Source organism: Lipotes vexillifer, unplaced genomic scaffold, assembly GCF_000442215.2.
Source record: "Lipotes vexillifer unplaced genomic scaffold, Lipotes_vexillifer_v1.1 scaffold304, whole genome shotgun sequence".
Lineage (NCBI taxonomy): Eukaryota > Metazoa > Chordata > Mammalia > Artiodactyla > Lipotidae > Lipotes > Lipotes vexillifer.
The window spans coordinates 540181-567507 of record NW_006788513.1 but is presented as its reverse complement, the minus strand read 5'-3'; the positions used below and the strand labels follow the sequence as shown (position 1 = coordinate 567507).

The window sequence follows — 27327 nt, the reverse complement described above, 5'->3', positions numbered from 1 at the left end:
TCAGCAGTTTTAGCTGGTATGACTTCTTTGATATTCTGGAAACTCAGGATTTTTTTAAGGCAGTTTTTACTGCCTAAATCTATTTGCAAGTCTAATCAATATCTACTAGTCAGGCTTAAGACCCTTGCTCAGGTTAAAACAATAACTATGGAGTTGACCAAGAGGGTAATATAACTATTTAGACTTGTAACGTGGAGTGAAGGGCAGATGTTTTCATCCTTACTTTCTATTCACCACTATTAGCACCTGACCCCTCAAATACATACTTGGTCCTCTTGCTCTGGATGGGAAGCTAAGTTAGCCCTGCCAATAGAGCAGTTTCACTTGGTTGTAATACAAGTGACATCAACCAGAGCTCCCCAGTCTGGTGGTAGGTGATCCCACACCCAAGGCCAGCCCTTCCTCTCACACTCACTCCCATCCAGTTCTCATCAGGCCTGGCTCTGGCAAACCAGTCTTCTTTCCGCTCCCTTCCCATTTCAGGTGATGGGAGAAGAGGTGAGAAGTGGTGAATCTAAGGGACATGACACCCACCTTTTCTTCTGCAGACTTGGGAGAAACTGCCTCCCAGAAAAGTTGTCTAAACCACATCTACAGATGTGCCCTGGGGAAGGGGGCTCCTGTTTCCCCACAGCTGAAGAGAGGGCTCTCCACCAGAACAGTTAGGAAGCTGGGGCCCTGCCCAGAATGTGTGACCAGGAGTCCAGAGGGGCACGACCTTCAGTTCTCACCCAGCTTGGCCATTCACTGGGTATTTGACTTGGAGATGTCACATAATCTCTGAGTTGCAATTTCCTCATTCTGTAGAGATGATAACCAACTGACTCACAGGGTGGTTGAGGATTAAATGAGAGACTGTGGGTAAAACGTCTGACACTTGGGGGGTTTCAATAACTGTCATGCGGTTATTACCTTCAAGTCCTGAGGGAGAGGGGCCCTGATGAGGCCTGAGAGGGGGACTCATTGATCAGTAAGTTAGCTTCACCCCCACTAGAGACCCTACAGCTCCACAGCAGCTTCTCTAGGTTCTTCTAAAGCATTCAGTCAGGAGAAGAACAGTCTTCATCTATCCCAGTTTGCATCCAAAGAAACTAAGTTAATAGATAAAGTTTTCTCCACTTTCCATTTTTCCTCTCAGTAGTTTTTCCTAAACCTCTGATACTTGCTGCATGTGCAGGACAAGTAAAAAAATACAATTGTAAATATTACAACAACAATAACAAACTTTGAAAACTTCAGAGGAGCTAAAATTAGTTTGTTTCACTTGTGATCTTATCATGGAGATACTAAAGCAACATATTTCTAAGGCAACTTAGAGCAATTTTTAATACGTTTGTACATGAGGCTAAATAACAGTTCATAATAGAGGAAACCAAATATATCAATCTTTTAGGGAGATCTTCAAAGATAACTATGACTCCCAAGTTGTTGTAGAGAGGACACAGGAAAGTCAGGGACCCAATTTTGGTAAAAGGTCTGCCAGCCACTTGTTTGGTGAGAACTGACCGAGTCCCAGGCCTCTCATTCTGCTCATTTTCTCAGTGATCACACAGGCTGATTACTTCTTTTTTTTTTTTTTTTTTTTTTTTTTTTTTTTTTTTTTTTGGCCATGCAGCATGAGGGATCTTAATTCCCCAATCAGGGATCAAACCCTTGCCCCCTGCAGTGGAATCACAGAGTCTTACGCACTGGGCTGCCAGGGAAGTCCCAGGCTGATTACATCTAACATTTGTGTAGTTTTACAAGATGCGAAGCATTTTCCCAGGGGGCACTCTCACAAGGACATAAAAACACTTTATAATATAAAGTAGTACTATGCGCATATACACATTATTATTATTACAATTTAATAAAATTTTCTCCCATGTGAATTGCTCTAGGGAGGTTCCCAAATAACTGACCCAGGTGCCCTACATGACTTGCCCGTCTGTACATCATGCTGTTTCAGACCAGTGGTTCTGAACCTTCACTGAGCTTTAAGAAACACTGACATCTGGGAACCAGCTCCAGAGATTCTGAGGATACTGGACTTAGGTTTTAAAAGCAACCTGTGTGGTTCTAATTTGCAGCCAAGGTTAACAAGCACTGTGTCAGGTGAGGGTAAGACTTGCCTTTGTAAACCATGGTGAGAATTTCCTGTGTTTGACGTGGTTTGGATGGGCCTCCTCATAAACGCACATCTCAATGGCTCCTGGGCCACAGAACCTTGAGCCTCTCTCTTTATGGGAAATGGCATTTAACAAAGGGCTTTGGGTCATTAAATCACAATATTCTTCCCATGGCAAAGGCATCCTCATGGTTACTGGCTAGAGAAAGGAACCATGTAAGCAGGGAAGAGATGCTGCCGGTTCTAATTTTACAGGTTGAAAAAAGTCTAGAGTTTTTATAGAATAGATCTTTTCCTTATTTACTTCCTTTTCATCAGTTCTTTTTTCTTTGCCTACTTCCTCTGCTTTGACTCATGTTTTCCTAAATATCCATGTCCTCTGTGGATACTGTAACCTCAGTTGTGTCCCTTATGGTGACATTTTAGCAGCAGGCTGGTTGTTATTGGCAGCTGGTAAAACTCTCTGTTGGAGGAGAGAAGGGGCCCCCTCCTTACAATCACCAGTACTTGTGAGGTAAAGCATCATGTTCACTGTTTCTACAGTTAGCAGAAAAAAATGGACAGTCAGCCAACAGTTCTATTGTCATCTTTGCTTCATCATCTCAACATACCATTTTAGATAAGGACATTTATGTTGGATGCCCAATGAATATTATTATTCATTCTGACAGAGTCCCATTAATATCTTTGTTAGGACTTTTGTGATGCAGTTACTTCCTTCTCAAATAAAGCAAATTCAATGCAGTGCTGAACTTGATGGATATCTTATCCTTTCTCTTTAAAAACAACAACAAATTTTCTAAATGCCCTGACACATACTCGATGCTCATAAAAAGTCTTCTTTAAGAGAATCAAGATCACGACTGTCACTTTCACTCTTCCTGTCAAATGTCAGGAAGGAAAAATTAGGCGTCTCCCATGCCAAAAAGATTCTTTGGCAAGCAGAGTTAAAGTCACTTATTTGCTTTTACGGTGTTATGGGTTGCATTCATTGAGATTAATTTGGCTCATCTAACTTGAGCAGGTCACCTCATTAATCTAAAAAGAATGAAAAACAATGCATGGCAGGGACTGCTGTAAGTTCTTTGGAAACAACATTTAAAAGCAGAAAAGCAAATAATGGGATGGAGGCTGGCAACCATGCACACGCAGGACTCTGGCTGTTTTCCGGAGGGGACGATGACACTTTAATTAGGTCCTCTCACTTCAGGGAATCCTGGGCAGTAGCTAGAGGCAGGATGTTGATGGCAGCTGTCTTGTACTGCATGCTTTGTTGTTTCTGGGGCTCAGTTCCCACTAGTCCTCAGGAATTACGACTGGAAGCTGGCGGATGTGACTTTATAGCAGATACAGCAATAACACTGGAAACTGAAGGAGAAATGTCTCTGGTTACAATGAAGTCAACTTGATAGAAAATTTCTGAAAGCAGGGGAAACTTCTTCCATCGTTAGTCAAGTAAACTCTTCTGTGAAGAACCAGTTCCTGTACAGAAGACAAGTAGCCACCAAGTGACATGTGATAAGGAAGCTCCTAAAGACGTTTGCCCAAGCGGGCCTCATAGCATGAGACTTACTTCTGTCTGTCTGTATTTACATGCTCTGGGGGCAACATTTCAGTAACACCGGTATCAGCAATGTGCCCCACATCATCACAAGAACACTCCATTATGAAACAATATATAGAAGCAAGATAAGCACCACCAGCCCATTCTCCTGCCATACTTCCTGCAAGAGTAGGGGGAACTTCCAAAGCAGTGACCTTCAGCCAATGTGGGCACTAATGGGCATTTTTTTTTTAAGTGTATTTTATTGTATAGTTGATTTACAATGTTGTGTTAATTTCTGCTGTACAAAAACGTGATTCAGATATATATATATATACTCTTTTCCATTATGGTTTATCACAGGGTAATGAATGTAGTTCCTTGTGCTATACTGTAGGACCTTGTTGTTTAACCATTCTGTATATACTAGTTTGCATCTGCTAATCCCAAACTCCCAATCCAGCCCTCCCATGCCGCTCCTCTCCCTTGGCAACCACAGTCTGTTCTCTATGTCTGTGAGTCTGTTTCTGTTTCGTAGATAAGTTCATTTGTGTTACATTTTCGATTCCATATATAAGTGATATCATGTGATATTTGTTTTTCTGCCTGACTTACTTCACTTAGTATGATAATCTCTAGGTCTACCCATGTCGCTGCAAATGGCATTATTTCATTCTTTTTTATGGCTGAGTAATATTCCATTGTGTGTGTGTGTGTGTGTGTGTGTGTGTGTGTGTGTGTGTGTGTGTGTGTAAAACATATTCTTTATCCATTCATCTGTTGATGGATATTTAGGTTGTTTCCATATCTTGGCTATTGTAAATAGTGCTAAAGCAGGTATGTCTTGACCAGTTGGCCTTACTGAGGCCTACAGAATTTATATGAGGCCCAATATTTACTTATTTTATAACTAATAGCTAATACCAACTAAGACTGGAAGAAATGTCTAAACTGAATGAAGTTTGGTTACAAAAATTTCCTCATTTCAAGACAAAATCTAAAACAGTGGATCAAGTTCAAGCCCATTTGAACTCCATGCCTTTCCATCTGCCAACACAGCTCAGGAGTCAGCCACTAGTATTGCATAGGCTCCAAACAGAAAGGTGAGTGACACATGTCCAGACCATGTACTGCTTATCCATTGTAGGCAGAGTTCCATTTTCCTCGAGTTGAATATTTGATGACAAGAGCTGGAGCCAGAAAGTGACCTAAGATTCTTAGCAAATCACAGGTGTTTTGCTTAGTGTCTGTTGGACCAGGCAGACTTTGGCTTTTGTACCCTGTAAGCATAGAGAAGGCATCCTCTTTTCCCACCTGGCTCAGTAGAAGTCAGGTCACTTCTTCTGGGCCACTGAAAAAGTTTGCGGGAACGGGGTCCTGATCCTCTTCAAAAATAGGGAGCTGTACAAGGTGCTGGTGGTGGGGAGTGGGGGTGAAGTGGATTGTCTGCTCCCTGTCTGGCTCTAAGTGACAGGGCTCACACTTGTGATCCTAAAAGGTGATCAGAAAATTTCTCCTTCAACCTCAAATGCAGACACACAGTCCCTCTGCAGATGTAATGGGAAAGAACCTTTGTATTGTATTATAAGTTAATCACTAAAGGGATGTTGCCGATAAGCTTAAATTATACATAATGGCCCATCTTTGGGAACCCTGCCTCCCAGGTAATGAGCATTAAGCTAAAATACCTTTGTTTAGGGTACCCTATTGGAGAGAGGAAAGAGTTGTTGGACTTTTACTCAATTTGTGAACTGGTTTGTTTGCTTCTTTGGATGCTAGCATTTATATGTGCCATTTGTGTTTTGTCTTTAAAAATGGGGAATGTTTTAAATATCCCTTAAAGAAAGTCCTCTGAGGTAGGTTTTGGATAAGTGATCTGATTACAGCCATGAACCCATGAGTGAGAAGAAGATGATATTTTACTGTAAAAATGTGTGACCACTGTACCTGTCCGGATCTCCACAGGGGGTTTAGTCAGGGTTATCTTGGGACCCTGTGCACCATGCACCGCTACCCTTGCTGTGTTAATTACATCATTTATGGTCTCCTGTGTCGTTGTATACGTAAAACTCCAAGACCAAACTTGAGGATTTACTGTTTGTCCTCTGAGTTTTTCATTTCATTTTGTTTGGTATTGTTTCTTCATTTACAGTCAAATCAATTTTGTGATAGTTAAAACTTTTACTGATGTCAAATGGAGAAAAGGAATGTGGGGGGGAATGGCGTGTCTGTGGGACATTCCTAGGGAGAAGAGAAAAAGATTCCACTTGGTTCCTAAAATCACCAAAACCCTCAGACCAGAATTCTCCCTGTTTGGTTGATGCCAAGGCAAAAAGTCATCCTTTAAAGGTTAGAGATGATCAATTACTATTTATGGCTATTCTGTGAAGAAGCAGGGAAGAATGATGAAATCCTTTATGAGCAAGCATTTGCACTATTATATCAAGGAAAATAAGAAAAGGAAGAGAATGAGAGTGAGAATATGTTGCTTCAAATCTTAACTCCTCCATTCTTTTTTAATGGCTAAGTAATATTCTACTCTGTGTGTGTGTGTGTGTGTGTGTGTGTTTGTGTGTGTATATATATATATATATATATATAAAACACATCTTTATCCATTCACCTGTCAATGGACGCTTAGGTTGCTTCCATGTCTTGGCTATTGTAAATAGTGCTGCAGTGAACATTGGGGTGCATGTATCTTTTCGAATTAGAGTTTTGTCCAGATATATGCTGAGGAGTGGGATTGCAGCACCATTTGCAGCACCATGGCTGGACCTAGAGATTATCATATTAAGTGAAGTAAGTCAGGGGAAGACAAATATCATATGATATCACTTATATGTGGAATCCAAGAAGAAATGATACAAATGAACTTATATTCAAAACAGAAATAGACCCAAAGACATAGAAAGCAAACTTATGGTCACCAAAAGGGAAAGGAGGGGGAGGGATAAATTAGGAGTTTGGGATTGACATATACAGACTACTATATACAAAATAGATAAACAACAAGGTCCTACTGTATAGCACAGGGAAGTATACTCAATATTTTCTGATAACCTATAAGAGAAAAGAATCTGAAAAAGAATATATATATGTATATACAGTATAGCTGAATCACTTTGCTATACACCTAAAAGTAACAAAACACTGTAAATCAACTATATTTCGGACTTCCCTGGTGGTGCAGTGGTTAAGAATCCGCCTGCCAATGCAGGGAACATGGGTTCAAGCCCTGGTCTGGGAAGATCCCACATGCCACGGAGCAACTAAGCCTGTGCGCCACAACTACTGAGCCTGCACTCTAGAGCCCGCGAGCCACAACTACTGAGCCTGTGTGCCACAACTACTGAAGCCTTTGCGACTAGACCCCGTGCTCTGCAACAAGAGAAGCCACCGCAATGAGAAGCCCACACACGACCATGAAGAGTTGCCCCTGCTCTCCGTAACTAGAGAAAAGCCTGTGTGCAGCAACGGAGACCCAAAGCAGCCAAATAAATAAATAAATACAATTTTAAAAAATCTATTATACTTCAATTTAAAAAGTCTAATTCTGGGGGGAAGATAAAAAACTTTAACTCCTCCAGCTGTTATGCCAATATATCCACCCCTTCCACCACTTTCCCTTCCTATCCAACCCCAATTCCTGACACTGGGGCTCAGAACTGCCCCTCCTTATAGGGATCAATTAGAAAATCCTGTGTTAGTTCCTGGGGCACAGGGATTTGGTCTAGTACCACCATCTAAGACCTGACAGGGCACCCAGTTTGGGCCCCTCCCAGGGCAGGGCAATTTCCCTTACACCTTTATCTCATGTGGGAACTAAATGCAAATGATCAGTCAGCTGTGTTTCTCAGACTTCTTTAACTGGAAAGATTGCAACCCTCCTTCGTAAGGAGGGTCCTCTATAACTGGAGCCCACTTGGCATCACCCACAGCTGAACTAAAATGGGACCCCGATGAGGGAGGAATGCCCTTATTTATAATACTACTTATTAGTGCATCTGGGCAGGGCTTTGAAAAGGGGAACCAAAGCAAAATAGTTCAAATCAAATTCAAGAAATTCAGCAAAAAAACAAATCCCTCTGAATTTTTGGAAAAGATGTATCAAGCCTATGGACATTATACTAATGCAGATCCTGAGGCCCCTGAAAATATTAGAATGATAAATTTGATCTATTTTGGGCAAAGTGTCTCAGATTTTGGGATAAAGTTGTGAAGATTAGATGGTGCATTTGGAATGAATCCTTCTCAGTGGGTAGATGTTGTTTTTAAAGTGTTCAACAGGGAACAGCAACAGAAGAATGAAGATGTAAAACAAAATGCCACTTTTTTGGCACTGGATTCCCGAAAGGGGAGTAACTGGAAGAGAGGTAAGCCACTACTGGGGGAGAAAAAATGAGCTTTCACCCTTAAGATTTTCTTCAGAACGGTCTGACATCAGAGTCCCACGAGAACACTCTTTAAGCCTACAGATGGTGCTCATGAAAACCCCAGGAGATAGAGCTCTCCTCCCCCTTCCCCCCCATCCCAGGTCTATGAAAAGGTAAGACCAGGGTGTGTGCTAACAGCACCCCAGGGAAGGCCAAATACACATGGCCAATAGACATTCCCTTAAAAAGGGACGCCTGGGACACCTAACCTAAAGCAATATCCTCTGAGGCAAGAGGATCACTTCTCCCACAGACTGACTTGTCAAAATACCATCCAGTATATTCAGAAAAGGACAAAGAGAGGGTCGAGGAGTGGGGTTTCACTTGGATTGCACCTTGCCTGGCTGGAAATGTAGTGCACAATTGTTTTGATTCCTGAGGTGATCTTGGACTCTGTGCTGCAGCACATTCATATTAGTACCCATTACAGGAGTGATGCCACCTTACAATGGATTCAAATATATATAATGGGGCCTAACCTATAGAAGACCATACAGCGAGTCACTCAGAATTGCATGATTTGTGCTAAAAACAACTCAAAGACTGCTGTTGGACCTTCCCAGATGGGGGACCAACACAAAGGAATCTGTGCCACCAACGACTGGACACAAATGCCTTGAGCTACAGGAAATTTCAGATACCTGCTAGTGTTTGTGGACACTTTTTCAGGATGGGTGGAAGCAATCCCACCTGGACAGAAAAAGTCTCTGAAGAGGATTGCCTGGGTCTTGGACAAACTGAAAGCTGAACATGAGTGTGGTACCACCATCGATATCTCCCTGTGGGAATTTGAGACCATAAGTACTACGTGACTATTACTGATGCCTCAGGACACAGAGACTTTATCAAAAACATGCTTCCAGGCACATCCCAGTCTGACCGTGATGTCCTCATTGTTGCTGCTGATGCTGGTGGATTTGAAGCAGGTATCTCCAAGAATGGGCAGACCCATGAGCATGCCCTTCTGGCTTACACTCTTGGTGTGAAACAACTAAGTGTTGCTGTTAAATGGATTCCACTGAGCCACCCTACAGCCAGAAGAGGTATGAGTAAATTGTTACGGAAGTCAGCACTTACATTAAGAAAATTGGCTACAACCCCAACACAGGAGCATTGGTGCCAATTTCTGGCTGGAATGGTGACAACATGCTGGAGCCAAGTGCTAACATGCCTTGGTTCAAGGGATGGAAATTCACCCAAAAGATGGCAATGCCAGTGGAACCATGCTGCTCTGGATTGCATCCTGCCACCAACGCTTTGAGTCTGCCCCTCCAGGACATCTACAAAATTGGTGGTATTGGTACTGTCCCTGTGGGTTGAGTGGAGACTGTTTTCAAACTTATCGTGGTGGTCAGCTTTGCTCCAGTCAATGTTACAACTGAAGTAAAGTCTGTTGAAATGTACCATGAAGCTTTTGTGAAGGCCTTTCTGGGGACAGTGTGGGCTTCAATGTCAAGAACATGTCTGTCAAAGATGTTCGTTGTGGCCATGTGGCTGGTGACAGAAAAATTGACCCACCGATGGAAGCAGCTGGCTTCATACCTCAAGTGATTATCTTGAACCATCCAGGCCAAATCAGTGCTAGATATGAACCTGTGCTGGACTGTCACACAGCTCACATTGCTTGCAAGTTTGCTGAGCTGGAGACCGATCATTATTCTGGGAAAAAGCTGGAAGATGGGCCCAAGTTCATTTTTATTTTATATTTATTGTTATTTTTTAAATTTTTGGCTGCACTGGGGCTTCGTTGCTGCGTGCAGGCTTTCTCTAGTTGCAGCGAGTGGGGGCTACTCTTCATTGCAGTGCACAGGCTTCTCATTGTGGTGGCTTCTCTTGTTGCAGAGCACAGGCTCTAGGTGTGCAGGCTTCAGTAGTTGCAGTGTATGGGCTCAAGTTGTGGCATACAGGCTTAGTTGCTCTGTGGCATGTGGGATCTTCCCAGACCAGGGATTGAACCCATGTCCCCTGCACTGGCAGGTGGATTCTTAACCACTGTGCCACCAGGGAAGTCCTGGCACCAAATTTTTGATCTGGTGATGCTGCTACTGTTGATACGGTTCCTAGCAAGCCCACATGTGTTGAGAGTTTCTCTATCCTCCTCTGGGTTGTTTTACTGTTCATGGCATGGATAGACAGTTGCTGTGTCATTAAAGTGGTGGAAAAGAAGGCAGCTGGAGCTGGCAAGGTCACCAAGTCTGCCCAGAAAACTCAGAGGCTAAATGAATATTATCTCCAATACCTGTCACCCCAGTCTTAATCAGTGGTGGAATAATGGTCTCAGAACTCTTTGTAAAAAGACTGATTAATGATAACAATGAATTGTATAAACTTCAGAAGGAAAGGAGACTGTTTTGTGCACCACTGGTCTCGTGTGTGGCAGTTTAAAATTACTAGTTTTTAAAATCAGTACTTTAAAAATTATTTTATTTTGTACTGGAGTATAGCTGATTTACAATGTTGTGCTAGTTTCAGGTGTACAGCAAAGTGATTCAGTTACATATATTCTTTTTCAGATTCTTTTCCCACATAGAATACTGAGTTCCCTGTGCTATACAGTAGGTCCTTGTTGATTATCTATTTTATATATACTAGTGTGTATATGATAATCCCAAACTCCTAATTATCCCTCCCCCCAACCTTTCCCCTTTGGTTTTTTAAGTCGTGTTTCTGTTTTGTAAATAAGTTCATTAAAATCAGTACTTTTTAATCAGTTAAAGCCCTCAAGGAAATTATCCCGATTTGGTTTAAGGCATTGGAACTACATTAATCCCGGAGACCACAATCAACAGGAAAAACTGAGAAAATGAATACTAACTTAACTTGGGATAAGGCCTTGTCAATTGCCCTGCTATGGATTAGTGGCTCCCAGAAGCAGGCTTAAATTAAGCCCCTTTGAAATACTGTATTGTAGTTCATTCTAGGTGTCTACCCAGGCAGGAGAATCTATAAATGCTCTGAAAGACGTAGCAGTTGCCAGTTATGCTAAAACTTTGGGCATTATACTAAACCCTGTTCATGAGTTTGACTCCAACAGGTCTGCCTATTGAACTTAAGTAAATGGTGATATCATTATGGCCAGAAAGGGGTCAACCTATTTAATTTTTTCCAAGTAAACAGCATAGGAACTTAGTATATGTATTGGGAACTGGAACTGAACCCCAACCCCAAGTTCAATTACAAATTAGACAACAAAGTGCTAAGGAGTTTCATCAGGTTCAAATGGTTGTAGATAAAAAAGGAAAGAGGATTTTACTGCTAAACATTCTAAAGAATATTCATTGCCCCTGTTCAGAAGGAAGTAGCCAGAGCAGTCTTTGTCCCTTTCCCCACAAGGCTGTGGAATGGACATTGGCAATGGGGAATTGTAATAGGGAAGAACCTTTGTATTCTATTACAAGTTAATCACTAAAGGGATGTTGCTTACAAGCTTAAAGTATATGCAATTCCCATCTCTGGGAACCCTGCCTCCCAGGTAATGAGCATTAAGCTAATATACCTTTGTTTAGCTCACAGGAAACATCTGGACCAGGCCCACCTGTGAATTAACACAGCCCCTCCGGAGGCTGGCTGGAACCAGGAAATGTTTGACTTTACTCCCTCTGATTTTATTATATAAGAAACTTGAATTCTAACTCAGACAAGATGGTTCTTTGGGATATGAGTCCACCATCTTCTTGGTCTGCTGGCTTTCCTTGCCCCAACAGCTTGTCTCTTGATTTACTGGCCTGTCGTGGGGTGAGCAGCACAAGCTTGGACTTGGTAACACAAACTCTAGAGGAAGATGGTGATGGGTCTGGGGCAGGCTCTCTAGTGGAGAGGACTCCCTGCCTTCTTCAAAACACCATATGTCCTGGCTCTCCTTCTGTCATCTGGCTACTTTCAGATATGATTCCTTTCCTGCACTGTGTAAAGCATCTTTCCTGAGTAATGATTCCCCCCATCAATGACTTCTGGGCAATTAAACACAGTTTTTCATGCAGAAGAGGTTGGGGACTCCTGATACAAACCTCTGCAAATACCTTATTCAGAAACAAGAGTTTATGTTCTCCCAGCAATAACTGTTCATTTGTTTTGCAAGGTAACAGCTGCTTCCCATAACTTCAGCAACCTTGACATATCTATAAGTTCACTAAAATCTTTTGGTCAAATGCAGCTAATTAAAGCAGAATTGATGCATACAGTATTCAGAATTTCAAAGTTAAATACACATAAACAGTCCCTAATCATAGTATGGGGCAAACCTAACTAATGGGTACCATTTTAAGTTTTGGTTATTCTTGAATTTACACATCAATTTTAGAATCAGTTTCAACAGTTCTATGGTAAGTCCTGTTGAGATTTTAAAAATATGATTGAGCTGAATTCTTTACAATATTAAATCTTTTCATTCACAACTTAAAAAATGGAAAGGACTATCTTGGTTATCTTTTATGTCCTTCAGTAACATCTTATCTTCTCCAATAAGACCTTAGAATATTTGTCAGGCTTTTTTTCCTCAGTAACCTTTTAAAAAATTGCTGTTGTGGATGGTATCCACTTTCCTCCCATAGAATTTCCCAATATTGCTATTATATCTTTGTATATTGATGCTGTATTCAGTCACCAGAACCATTAAAGTCACAAGTCTTTAATGAAAAGAGATGAAGTATAAATGAAAACTTTAAAAGCGATGTGGCTACAGTTGGATTTAAAATTAAGAATGAGAAATGCAATGTGGGCCGGAAAATACTGTTAGGTGTTTGTGTGATTTCCTGATAACTAACGGATTTGTTATTAAAAGGTCTAACACTGTGGTTATTAAGTTTCTTGGGTGGCCATGTGAATCAAGTCTCAGAAGATACCTGGAGTTTAAAAAGTTAGACTCTGTGGATCCTCAGGAATCTGGTCCAGAGGAAATCCAGTAGTTAAATGAGGCCTGCTTATACTTAACATTTTTAAGCTTAATTATCTGTTATAAGTAGCCATTAGTAAACATTAGTAAACATTTTCATTCCATACAATGAAGAGAAACCCAGGAGCTATTAACATTTTGAGTAATAAGTGATTAATAAGTTTGGTGAGGGACTTCCCTGGTGGCACAGTGGTTAAGAATCTGCCTGCCAAGCAAAGGAAACCATAATCAAGACGAAAAGACAACCCTCAGAATGGGAGAAAATATTTGCAAATGAAGCAACTGACAAAGGATTAATCTCCAAAATTTATACGCAGCTCATGCAGCTCAATAACAAAAAAACAAACAACCCAATCCAAAAATGGGCAGAAGACCTAAATAGACATTTCTCCAAAGAAGATATACAGACTGCCAACAAACACATGAAAGAATGCTCAACATCACTAATCATTAGAGAAATGCAAATCAAAACTACAATGAGATATCATCTCACACCAGTCAGAATGGCCATCATCAAAAAATCTAGAAACAATAAATGCTGGAGAGGGTGTGGAGAAAAGGGAACCCTCTTGCACTGTTGGTGGGAATGTAAATTGATACAGCCACTGTGAAGAACAATATGGAGGTTCCTTAAAAAATTACAAATAGAACTACCATACCATATGACCCAGCCATCCCACTACTGGGCATATACCCTGAGAAAACCATAATTCAAAAGAGTCATGTACCAAAATGTTCATTGCAGCTCTATTTACAAAAGCCTGGAGATGGAAACAACCTAAGTGTCCATCATCGGATGAATGGATAAAGAAGATGTGGCACATATATACAATGGAATATTACTCAGCCATAAAAAGAAACGAAATTGAGCTATTTGTAATGAGGTGGATAGACCTAGAGTCTGTAATACAGAGTGAAGTCAGAAAGAGAGAGACAAACACTGTATGCTAACACATATATATGGAATTTAAGAAAAAAAATGTCATGAAGAACCTAGGGGTAAAACAGGAATAAAGACACAGACCTACTAGAGAATGGACTTGAGGATATGGGGAGGGGGAAGGGTAAGCTGTGACAAAGCGAGAGAGAAGCATGGACATATATACACTACCAATAAGGTAGATAGCTAGTGGGAAGCAGTCGCATAGCACCGGGAGATCAGCTCGGTGCTTTGTGACCGCCTGGAGGGGTGGGATAGGGAGGGTGGGAGGGAGGGAGACGCAAGCGGGAAGAGATATGGGAACGTATGTATATATATGTAACTGATTCATTTTGTTGTAAAGCAGAAACTAACACACCATTGTAAAGCAATTATATCCAATAAAGATGTTAAAAAAAAAGAATCTGCCTGCCAATGCAGGAGACACGAGTTCGAGCCCTGGCCTGGGAAGATCCCACATGCTGCAGAGCAACTAAGCCCGTGTACCGCAATTACTGAGCCTGCACTCTAGAGCCCGCATGCCAGACTACTGAAGCCTGCACTCCTAGAGCCCATTCTCCGCAACAAGCCACAGCAATGAGAAGTCCGCTCACCACAACAAAGAGTAGCCCCCACTTGCTGCAACCAGAGAAAGCCTGCGTGCCACATGGAGACTCAACTCAGACAAAAATAAATAAATTTAAAAAAAAAAGAAGTTTGTTGAATGTACACCCAGGCCATTTCAAATCTCTTTTGGAAGGCATCAAGGAAAAATAATTACAGGACTTCCCCAGCAGTCCAGTGGTTAAGACTCTGAGCTTCCACTGCAGGGGGCAGACTGGATCCCTGGTCAGGGAACTAAGATCCCGCATGCTGCAGGGCATGGCTGAAAAAAAAGGAAAAATAATTACACCTGTTAGTGATCTAACTAAAAAATAACTATACCTCCCAACAGAAGTGTAAATAAGACCCATAATTTATGATCTTATTGTGTCAGGCCTTTAACTATGACATAAACATTTCTATAATCTAGATAAAAATCTCAATTCCTTTTTCTTTTTAGGACTCAGGAAATAGTTTCTTTTACCTAAATAGGTAACACCATAGTCCCCATATGATTTGACACTGTTCCACAACCACCCTTTCACAAAGACAGACAAGTCTTTAGTAAAAGAAGCTAAATTTATAAACATTTAAGATAACTTGAGAAATACATAGTAAAAAAAGGACAAAGCCCACAAATTACAAAGATTTTACTAGTATGCAAACTGCTGGTCCATCTAAATTTGGCATATTCAATCTACTTAACCGATTTGCTTAATGTGGTAATTTTTTAAATGAAATTCAGTTGGAGGATGAATGATAAATTTATGCCCTTGACAAAGATAACCAGTGTGATATGTTGTTACTAAGAAAAGAAAACATAATTCCTGGTTATATTATTGTTCTGGCTCATCAGAATTCACAGGACATGTGGGACTCTGTCATGTCCAATGAGGTCAGGCAAATGTAATAGAAGGTGCCCCAGGATGACACAAGTCTTCATCAAACAAATCTTCTGGTAGCCCCTCTTCATCTCCATCAGGGAAATATGTTGGGAATGGTAGATTTTTACAGAAATCCTTATATGCAGGCAATTTAGAATCTTTGATCTGGGGGGAGGAAGCAAAGATCTTATTAATAAGTGATACCAATTAAGTTATTTAAAGATAGTCTGGTTTACTTATTCATAATCAAGGAACAGCTCTTCCTACACTTCCTTTTTCTTTGTTTTTTGTTCTTTCATTTTCTAATGTGAATAACACAGCTGTTATACACTGAGTTCCTTTTACTTTATATATGTATTTTTATTCCAATAAACTTAACTAATTCAGTGACAGAAATATAACCTTCCTGAAGTTAATCAGCTATCTCATGAGAATAAAATTACTCTGATTATATTTTATCCATAAACAGAACTGCCCAACAGAATAAATTATATTCTACAATTACTACATAAATATCAATTATACCCAAATTGATTTTTCAAATATAAATAACTGATATAAACTATATACCTAAAAGGTATTACTATTTACATCTCAATTATTAATTTTATTACCTACTCACATTTTTATTATTCTATATTCTACCAGAAATTTTTTGAGCTTGGGTTAAAAAATATAAAATTTACCTAGTATTTTTGTTAGTCTTAATTCTAAGAGCACATAACCCAAAATATCAAGTTTTGTTAAGGAAGTTAGCTTATATTTAACAAGTAGTGTTCTCTTTGAGAAGCTAAAGACAGGATAGTATTTAGCAGAAATAATAATAAACCCAGAAGTCTTGAAAACAGCTGTATTTTCTAAAATACAGCTTTATAATTTTCTAAAAAACAGCTTTATATTCTAAAAATATTCTAATTACATTTGTAAATTCATTAACTGAGGAATAGTACAGATATTGATATGATCTAAAATGTTGGGTTACATTTTTGGAAAACACTGGGTTCTTTAAAGCTTCTGACTCATTCTACAGCCTTCATTCAGAGAGAAATAAAAAAAACAATTACACAGGGGCTTCCCTGGTGGCGCAGTGGTTGAGAATCTGCCTGCCAATGCAGACAACACGGGTTCGAGCCCTGGTCTGGGAAAATCCCACATGCCATGGAGCAACTGGGCCCGTGAGCCACAATTACTGAGCCTGCGCGTCTGGAGCCTGTGCTCCGCAACAACAGAGGCCGCGATAGTGAGAGGCCTGCGCACCGCGATGAAGAGTGACCCCCACTTGCCACAACTAGAGAAAGCCCTTGCACAGAAATGAAGACCCAACACAGCCATAAATAAATAAATAAATACATTGTGTATTAAAAAAAAAAAAAAAAAAAACAATTACACAAACAGATTAAAATAAGGCATACTCATTTTGGCAATAAGAAATGAATAATATGGTTGAAGTAAGTATACAGCTGCTAGGAATAGCTAAGTACAGAAAAACACCTATATTAATTTTTCTCATTAAAATTGTTCCAAGAAATTATCAGTAAGTTGCCCAGAAGAAAATACACTTGTTTAACCTTTTTTTCCAATCCACTAATCTTGAGTTGAACTTTAACTTGGGGAAAAAAAAGTCAAATTCTTACCAATTCAATTGTCTCAGAATTTGTAACTGAAAATAAAACCCAAGCAGATAAACAACAAAGCAAACAACAAAACTTTCTGTGCAAATTTCATAACTGTGAAAATTTAGTTATAAATTGCCTAAACGGTGAATTCTCAGGTACTTTCAAATTTTTATAGATCTATTATACCCAAGAAACAGCAAGGGGATTCAGTTATACATATATACATATTCTGTTTCATATTCTTTCCCATTATAGGTTATCAGAAGATATTGAGTATAGTTCCCTTTGCTATACAGTAGGTCCTTGTTGGTTATCTGTTTTATATATAGTACTTTGTATCTGCTAGTCCCAAACTCCTAATTTATCCCTCCATCACCCCTTTCCCCTTTGGTAACCATAACTTTGTTTTCTATGTTTGTGAGTCTATTTCTGTTTTGTAAATAAGTTCATTTGTATCATTTTTTAGATTCCACATATAAGCGATATCATATAATATCTGTCTTTTATCTGGCTTTCTTCACTTAATATGATAATCTCTAGTCCATCCGTGTTGCTGCAAATGGCATTATTTCCTTTTTTATGGCTGAGTAGTATTTCATTGTATAAATGTACCATGGCTTCTTTATCCATTCCTCTGTCGATGGACATTTAGGTTGTTTCCATCTCTTGGCTACTGTAAATAGGTTTGAGATGAACATTGGGGTGCATGTATCTTTTTAAATTATCGTTTCCTCTAGATATATACCCAGGAGTGGGATCGCTGGACCTTATGGTAACTCTGCTTTTAGTTTTAAAAAGTCTCCATACTGTTTTCCATAGTAGCTGCACCAATTCACATTCCCACCAACAGTGTAGGAGGGTTCCCTTTTCTCCACACCTACTCCAGCACTTAGTATTAGTAGACATTTTGATGATGGCCATTCTGACTGGTGTGAGGTGATACCTCATTATAGTTTTTTTTGATTTGCATTTCCCTACTAATTAGCGATGTTGGGCATTATTTTTCATATGCCTTTTGGCCACCTGTATGTCTTCTTCGGAGAAATGTCTACTTAAGACATTCAGTGTCTTTTGCCTGTTTTTTGATTTGGCTGTTTGTTTTTTTTGATATTGAGCTGTATGAGCTGTTTGTACATTTGGAAATTAATCTCTTGTTGGTAGCATCGTTTTGCAAATATTTTCTCCCATCCTGCAGGTTGTCTTTCCATTTTATGGTTTCCTTTTCTGTGCAAATGCATTTAAGTTTAATTAGATCCCATTTGTTTATTTTTGTTTTTATTTCCATTACTCTAGGAGATGGATCAAAAAAGATATTGCTGCAATTTATGTCAAAGAGTGCTCTGCCTGTTTATTCCTCTAGGAGTTTTATAGTATCTGGTCTTATATTTAGGTCTTTAATCCAGTTTGAATTTATTTTTGTATTTGGTGCTAGAGAATGTTCTAACCTTGTACATAGAGCTGTCCAGTTTTACCAGCATTACATATTGAAAAGACTGCCTTTTCTCTATTGTATATTCTTACCTCCTTTGATGTAGACTGACCATAAGTGCATGGCTTTATTTTTGGGATTTCTATCTAGTTCCATTGATCTGTATGTCTGTTTTTGTGCCAGTACCATACTGTTTTGCTTACTGTAGCTCTGCAGTCAGGGAGCCTGATTCCTCTAGCTCCATTCTTCTTTCTTATGATTGCTTTGGCTGTTTGGGGTCCTTTGTGTTTCCAAACAAATTTTAAAATTTCTTGTTCTACTTCTGTGAAAAATGCCATTGGAAATTTGATAGGAAATGCATTGAATCTATAGATTGCCTTGGATAGTATGGTCATTTTAACAATATAGATTCTTCCAATCCAAGAACATCCTATATCTTTCCATCTGTTTGTGTCTTTAATTTCCTTCATCAGCATCTCATAATGTTCAGAGTACAGGTTTTTTGCCTCCTTAGGTAGGTTTGTTCCTAAGTATTTTATTGTTTTTGACGTGATTGTAAATGGGATTGTTTCCTTAATTTTACTTTCTGATTTTTGTTGTTAGTGTATAGAAGTGCAACAGACTTCGGTGTATTAATTTGTACCCTGCAACTTTACAGAATTCATTGATGAGCTCTAGTAGTTTTCTGATAGCATCTTCAGGATTTTCTATGTATAGTATCAGGTCATCTGCAAAAGTGACAATTTAATTACTTCTTTTCCAATCTGGACTCCTTTTATTTCTTTTTCTTCTCTGATTGCTGTGGCTAGGAGTTATAAAACTATGTTGAATAAAAGTGGCAAAAGTGGGCAATTGTCTTGTGCCTGATCTTAGAGGAAATGCTTTCAACTTTTTGCTGGTGATTATGATGTTAGCTGTGGGCTCATCACATATGGCCTTTATTATACTGAGGTAGGTTGCCTCTATGCCCACTTTCTGGAGTTTTTTTTTTTTTTCTTTTTATCATAAATGGATGTTGAATTTTATCAAAAGTTTTTTCTGCATCTATTGAGATGACCATATAATTTTATTCTTTAACTTGTTAATGTGGTGTATCACACTAATTGATTTGCAGATACTGAAAATTCATTATACCCCTGCGATAAATCCCACTTGATCATGGTGTATGATCCTTTTAATGTATTGTTGGATTCAGTTGGCTAGATTTTCTTTTTTATTTGGTTTGATTTTGTTGAGGATTTTTGCATCTATGATCATCAATGATATTGGCCTGTACTTTTCTTTCTTTGTGATATCTTTGGTTTTGGTATCAAGGTGATGGTGGCCTCATAGAATGAGTTCAGAAGTGTTCCTTCCTCTGCAATTTTTTGAAATCATTTCAGAAGGATAGGTGTTAACTCTTCTCTAAATGTTTGGTAGAATTTGCCTGAAGCCATCTGGTCTTGGACTTTTGTTTGTTGGGAGTTTTAAAATTACTGATTCAATTTCAGTACTGGTAACTCGTCTGTTCATATTTTCTATTTCTTCCTGGTTCAGTCTTGAGAGATCGCACCTTCTTAAGAATTTGTCCATTTCTTCAGGGTTGTCCATTTTATGGCTATATAGTTGCTCGTAGCAGCCTCTTACGATCCTTTGTACTTCTGTGGTATTGGCTGTAACTTCTGCTTTTTCGTTTCTGATTTTACTGATTTGGGCCCTCCTTTTTTTCCATAATGAGTCTGGCTAAAGGTTTACCAATTTTGTTTATCTTTTCAAAGAATCAGTTTTTATTTCATTGATCTTTTCTACTGATTTTTTTAAAGTGTCTATTTCATTTATTTCTGCTCTGATCTTCATGATTTCTTTCTTTCTGCTAACTTTAGGTTTCAACTGTTTTTTCTCTAGTTGCTTTAGGTGTAAGGTTATGTTGTTTATTTGATATTTTTGTTTCCTGAGGTAAGATTGTACTGCTATAGACTTCCCTCTTAGAACTGCTTTTGCTGTGTCCAATAGGTTTTGGATCATTGTGTTTTCGTTTTCATGATTTTCTAAGTATTTTTTGATTTACTCTTTGATTTTTTCAGTGATCCATTGGTTGTTTAGTAGCATACTGTTTAGCTTCCACGAGTTTGTGTTTTTTGCAGATTTTTTTCTTGTGGCTGTTTTCTTTTCTTTCTTTCTTTCTTTTTCTTGGGCTGCATCCGGCGGCTTGTGGGATATTAGTTCCCTGACAAGGGATTAAACATGCACCCTTGGCAGTGAAAGCATGGAGTCCTAACCACTGGACCGCCAGGGAATTCCCTGGCTGTCTTCTAAACTGACAGAGTTGTGGTCTGAAAAGATGCTTGATACAATTCCAATTTTCTTAAATTTACTACAGCTTGCTTTGTGGCCCAACATATGATCAATCCTGGAGAATGTTCCATGTGCACTTGAAATGTGTATTCTGCTTTCAGATGGAAGGTTCTATACATATCAATTGAGCCCATCTGGTCTAATGTGTCATTTAAGGCTTGTGTTTCCCTTAGTGATTTTCTTTCTGGACGATCTGTCCATTGATTTAAGTGGGGTGTTAAAGTCCCCCATTATTATTACTGTCAATTTCTACTTTTATGTCTATTAACATCTGCCTTATATGGTGAGGTATTCCTATGTTGGGTGCATATATATTTACAATTGTTATATCTCTTCTTGGATTGATCCCTTGATCATTATGTGGTGTCCTTCTCTCTTGTAACCGTCTTTATTTTAAAGTCTATTTTGTCTGATATGAATGTTCCTATTCCAGCTTTCTTCTGATTTGCATTTGCAATGGAATACCTTTTTCCATCCCCTTACTTTGTGTGTCTCTAGACCTAAAGTGGGTCTCTTGTAGACAGCACATATACGGGTCTAGTTTTTGTATCTGTTTAGCCAGTATATGCCTTCTGATTGGAGTATTTGATCCACTTATATTTACGGTAATTATCAATATATATGTTCTTATTGCCATTTTGTTATTGGATTTCTGTAGGTCTTTTGTCCCTTCTTAGTTCTCTGCTCTTGTGATTTGATGACTATCTTTGTGTTATGTTTGGATTCCTTTTTCTTTATTGTGTGTATACGTATTATAGATTTTTGGTTTGTGGTTACTATGAGGTTTTAGTATGGCAGTGTGTGTGTATATATATACAAATATAAATATATATGATTGTTTTAAGTTGCCGATCTCATTTCAACTGCATTTTAAATACCCCACATTTGTACTCTCCTCCCTTCACAGTTACTGTTTTTGATCTATTTCTTTTTTCCTTTAATTAATTAATTATTTGGGGGGACTGTGTTGGGTCTTTGTTGCTGTGCACAGCCTTTCTCTAGTTGCAGTGAGTAAGGGCTACTCTTGGTTGCAGTGCATGGGCTTCTCATTGTGGTGGCTTCTCTTGTTATGGAGCATGGGTTCTAGGCACGTGGTCTTCAGTAGTTGTGGCACGTGGGCTCTAGAGCGCAGGCTCAGTAGTTGTGGTGCACAGACTTAGTTGCTCCACAGCATGTGGGATCTTCCCGGACCAGGGCTTGAACCCGTGTCCCTTGTACTGACAGGCAGATTCTTAACCACTGTACTACCAGGGAGGTCCCTGATATCATATTTCACATCTAATTGTTTTGTGTATCCCTTAACTGTGCATTGTGCATACAAATGATTTTACTACTTTTGTCTTTTAACCTCCCTACTAGTTTGTGTGTGGACAATTTACCTTTACCATGTTTGCCTTTACCAGTGAGCTTTTCCATTTCATAATTTTCTTGTTTCTAGTTGCAGCCTTTTCTTTTCCCCTTAGAAAAGTTCCTTCAGCATTTGTTGTAAAACTGGTTTAGTGGTGCTGAATTCTTTTATCTTTTGCTTGTCTGTAAAGTTTTTGATTTCTCCATCAAATCTGAATGAGGACCTTGCTGGGTATTCTAGGTTGTAGATTTTTTCATCACTTTAAATACATCATGCCATTCCCTTCTGGCCTACAGAGTTTCTGCTTAAAAATCAGCTGACCATCTTATGGGAGTTCCCTTGTACATTATTTATACCTTTCCCCTTGTTGCTTTTCATATTTTCTCTAACTTTAAGTATTGTCAGTTTGATTACTACGTGTCTTGGTGTGTTTCTCTTTGGGTTAATCCTCTATGGGACTCTGTGCTTCCTGGACTTGGGTGATTGTTTCCTTCCCCAGGTTAGGGAAGTTTTCAGCTATTATCTCTTCGAGTATTTTCTCAGGCCCTTTCTCTCTCCTTTTTCTAGAATCCCTATAATGGGAATGTTAGTGTGCCTGATGTCCCAAAGTTCTCTTAAAGTGTCCTAATTTCTTCTCATTCTTTTTTATTCTGTTACACGGCAGTGATTTCTACTACTATGTCTTCCAGTTCACTGCTCTATTCTTCTGCCTCATTTATTCTGCTACTGGTTCTTTCTAGTGTATTTTTCATTTCAGTTATTATATTCATCTCTGTTTGGTTGCTCTTTATATTTTCTTTGTTAAAAACTTCTAACTTCTTGCTCTGTGCATCCGTTCTTTTCCCAAATTCCTGGATCATCTTTACGATCATTACTCTGAACTCCTCGAGTACACTGCCTACCTCCACTTCACTCCGCTGTTCTTCAGGGATTTTATCTTGTTCCTTCATCTGAAACATATTCCTCTGCCACCTCATTCTGTCTAAATTTCTACTTGTATTTTTATGTGTGTGGTAGGTTAATTACATTTCTCAACCTTGGAGAAGTGGGATGTCCTGTATGTTCCAGCAGTACACTTCCCTCTCATCCCTGAAGGACCAGGGACCAGTCTGTTTGCAGACCCAGTTCCACAGGCTGTGTGATCGTAGTTTTCTTGCTTCTGGTGTCTGCCCCTGGCTGGATGGGGCTGCTCTAGAGGCTTGTGCAGGCTTCCTGACAGGAGGGGCTGGTGCCAGCCCACTGCTTGGTGGAGCTGATTCCTCGCCCTCTGGTGGGCAGGGCCGTGTCAAAGGGTGTGTCCAAAGACGGCTGTGGGCTCAGGAAGTCTTTAGGCAGCCTGTCTGCTGACAGATGTAGCTGTGTTCCTGTCCACTTGGTTGTTTGCTTGAGGTATCCCAGCACTGGAGCCTACAGGCTGTTGGGTGGGGCCAGGTTTTGGTGCTAATGACCCAAGCAAGATGTCAGCCTCCAACAAGAGTTCATGAAGATGAATACTCCCTAATATATCTGCCACTGGTTTTTATGTCCTCAGGGTGAGCCACAGCTGCCCCCTACCTTCCCCAGAGACCCTCCAAGACCAGCAGGTAGGTCTGGCACAGGCTCCTATGAAATTACTGCTTTTGCCTGGGTTCCAGGTGCATGAGATCCTGCATGTGCCCTTTATGAGTGAGGTCTCTGCTTCCCCCAGTCCTCTGGAGCTCCTGCTATCAAGTCCCACTGGCCTTCAAAGCCAAATGCTCTGGGAGCTCCTCTTCCTGATGCCAGGCCCCCGGCTGGGGAGCCTGATGTCAGGCTCAGAACTCTCACTCCTGTGGGAGAAGTTCTGTGATATAATCATTCTCCAGTTTTTGTGTTGCCAGGTAGTAAAGAATTTGATTACATCATGAGTGCACACCTCCTATAATCTCATTGTGGTTTTTTTTATATTGTGTAGAATATCTTTTTTGGTAGGTTCCAGCTTTTTCTTTAATTGATGATTGTTCAGCAGTTAGTTGTGATTTTGGTGTGCTCATAAGAGAAGGTGGGCTCAAGGTCCCTCTTCTCCACCATCTTGTCCCGAATTTGCTGGTACATGTTTTTGTGCACTGAATCTTATCCCTGGCTTTATTATTTCCCCACCTTCAGGACTCCCTCTCATTCTTTTTATATTTATGTATATTGGCAAACCAGTTCAAACACTTCTTAGGAAAGCTGGAGGTAGGACACACACACAAAAAACAGGCAAATCTGAAAATAAACTTAAATTATAAATTAGGATATAGGGACGAGCACACAGAAATATTACAGTACACTATGCTGTAAATAACAGTTCTTTAGGCTCTCTTAATACATTTAGTGAATCCAAAGAACAAAAAGCTTACATTAATTAAACAGGTTGGTTATCCCTAAGACTATCTTACTAACTTTAGAATGAATGACAGGCAGCCCTGTACTCTGATGGAACCAAAAGCTCCTGTGCAGTGAGTGGATGCCAATAAGGCTGCCTGTCCAGCAGGACGAGCCTCAACCTCCAATGGCAAGGGGCTTATTCACCTGCTATGGGATCACTGGGAAGAATGGACAAAGTGGGGTGACTGTTTTCAGAAGATTTACCTAACTTTTGGCATTTAAAACATAAGCCCACAAAAAACTCCCCCAAACCCACACCTTAATGTTTGGGACAGACATTTAAGGTTATAAAAGACAGTTAAAAGGCACTATATTTCAAAGATTTTTTTTTCAAGATGAGTTCTTTTATCAAAATCTGTTTGTTGGAAATATATTCACCTAGTGTGTTAACAGTTCAAAGTGTCTAGACATTTCTCTGATGGTATAGTTTCTCAAAATGTATTTGGACTCCTCTTTTGGAATTGCCTTCAGTGTACCTTCTGAATATCTTCAGTGATAGCAAGCCACCATCCATTAAATGGATCGAGTTTCTGGAGGCAATCTTTATTGAAGTGGGTGGAAAAATCTGAGTAATAAGTGTTGTTGATTATAAACTGTTTATAACAACCAGATCAGAACCCTGCACATATGGTTTTTCAAGGCAGTTCACCTGTTCATCCCTGCTGGAGTCAAGGAAGATGCTGAGGTGAACCTGAGGAGTCACAGCAACAGTGAGGCTCAGCTGGAAGCCAGCCTAGAACTGTATACAGCAAATGGGGAGAAAAGGAGGATTTGACAATGTTTAAAACTTCATCTGCTATCCAGTATAATTTATTATGAAAAATGATCATTTTCCTTTTTTCTTTTTTATTAGGTTGTTATATTTATAACAATGTAATAAATCTGGAGGTAGGAATACACTGAATTATGAGGCCAAAATGTTAGGAAAAGCACAATGACAATGTGCTGGCTTCAAGTACCTGTCACTATGTACATGACTTGGGTCACCGGGGGCCTGAAAACTTACTTAAACCTAAAAAACTGCAAACTTAAAAAAAAAAAAAAAGACCAAAAAATCTTGCAAGAATTAATCAAATGCATTTTTTCTTTTTTTAAAAAAATGAGAATACTCTAGTCAAAAAAGTGAGGAGTTCCAGAAAAGGAATTTTAATTACTGTAAGACTGAAACAAATATTGTACCTTATGCTAGTAACAGAACCTACTTTAAGAAATGAAAAGGGGCTTCCCTGGTGGCGCAGTGGTTGAGAGTCCGCCTGCCGATGCAGGGGACACGGGTTCATGGCCCAGTCCAGGAGGATCCCACATGCCGTGGGGCGGCTGGGCCCGTGGGCCATGGCCGCTGAGCCTGTGCGTCTGGAGCCTGTGCTCCACAGCGGGAGAGGCCAACAGCAGTGAGAAGCCCGCGTACCACAAAAAAAAAAAAAAAAAAATGAAAAGAATACATAGAGAAAGACAGGTTTTTTGAAAAATCTGAGGGTTAAGTTTCAGCCTATTTTTGTTGTTATTGTTGGAAGAGTAATGAAGAATCTATTGAGGCCAAACACAGGGAGAAGCCCCGGTAACAAAAAAAAAAAAAAAAAAAATGAAAAGAATACATAGAGAAAGACAGGTTTTTTGAAAAATCTGAGGGTTAAGTTTCAGCCTATTTTTGTTGTTATTGTTGGAAGAGTAATGAAGAATCTATTTGGGGGAACTGCTGATATCACTTCAACTACAAACTTATTTTCAGAATGGAAGATTCAAAATTCAAAAGTGATGTATCATTTTGTATTATGTTGACTTAAATCCCACATTGAATATTTATTTTGTATTTTATTTGATGGAAATAAATCTCTGAGAGCTTAAGAATGTTTTTTCAAGTCTATCTTGTACAACATGTTTTCTTCTCTTCATGTTTTGAACATAAAAATGTATTTTTAAGGAAAACAGAGCAATGCTAGTAATAATAATAATAAATCTTTCCTTAAAATGTCCACCTCAAACCACCTTTCTTGTTGATTCTCATTTCTCATTTTATTTCCACCACATATACTTCTGGTTCCCATGTCAAAGTACTCTTAAAAAATGAAAAAGTTAGTTTTTGGAAGGACAGAGATATATTGATATTTTTACAAGTAGTTTTGCTAATAACCTTTTGTATTTCTAAAGAACCTCTTACTGGACCTACCCTTTGTGCAGGTTCATGGTTTTAGAGACATAGGCTATAGGTTATTTTGTGCAATTTTCTCACTCAGGTGCTATTAAAAAGCAGAAAAAATAGCAAAGAACATGTGGAGAAACAGCTACTTATTTTCAAGACACATTTATGGGTGAGAAGAGAATTTATGGCACACATCCACATCTCTGAACAAGGGAAAATAAAGAGAGTTATACATACCTTTACTAAGCAATTTTTGTGTCCAGGTACAGAGCCATTTACATAGATTATATTGTGCTTTGTGTTTATTCTCCACACCTAAAGTGGAAATAAAATCAAACCTTAAGAGTTAAAAATATGAGAATATACTTATATCAATACAAACAAAAGCTGAGGCTATAAGTAGCCTGTAAAGAAATAATCATGTTAGCACCTCAAAATATTGAATGAGAATAAAAATTTCAAATCCTATAGATGACTTGTACTGTCATACTACAACAGATATGTCTCATGTAAGTGGTAGAAAACTCTCATTTTAAGTATAAATGTGACTGAACGATCAAGACTACTTGGATATTTCAGTATTCTTCTGGCACCATTAAGAATAACACATGAGGGGCTTCCCTGGTGGCGCAGTGGTTGAGAGTCCGCCTGCCGAGGCAGGGGACGCGGGGTCGTGCCCCGGTCCGGGA

At 39.3% G+C, this 27327-nt stretch overlaps 1 protein-coding gene and 1 pseudogene across 1 annotated transcript in view; one reads left to right on the top strand and one right to left on the bottom strand.

Annotated features, from left to right (window-relative positions):
- Positions 1-7893: 7893 nt before the first annotated feature.
- LOC103090420 (elongation factor 1-alpha 1 pseudogene) lies at positions 7894-10343 on the top strand (annotated as a pseudogene).
- A 4695-nt stretch (positions 10344-15038) lies between these two features.
- MRPL3 (mitochondrial ribosomal protein L3) overlaps positions 15039-27327 on the bottom strand; it is a 45906-nt gene continuing 33617 nt past the window's right edge. The window contains 2 exon segments of the mRNA XM_007472256.1: positions 15039-15548; positions 26876-26953. Coding sequence (XP_007472318.1) covers positions 15396-15548; positions 26876-26953 — 231 coding nt within the window. The 3' untranslated portion in view covers positions 15039-15395.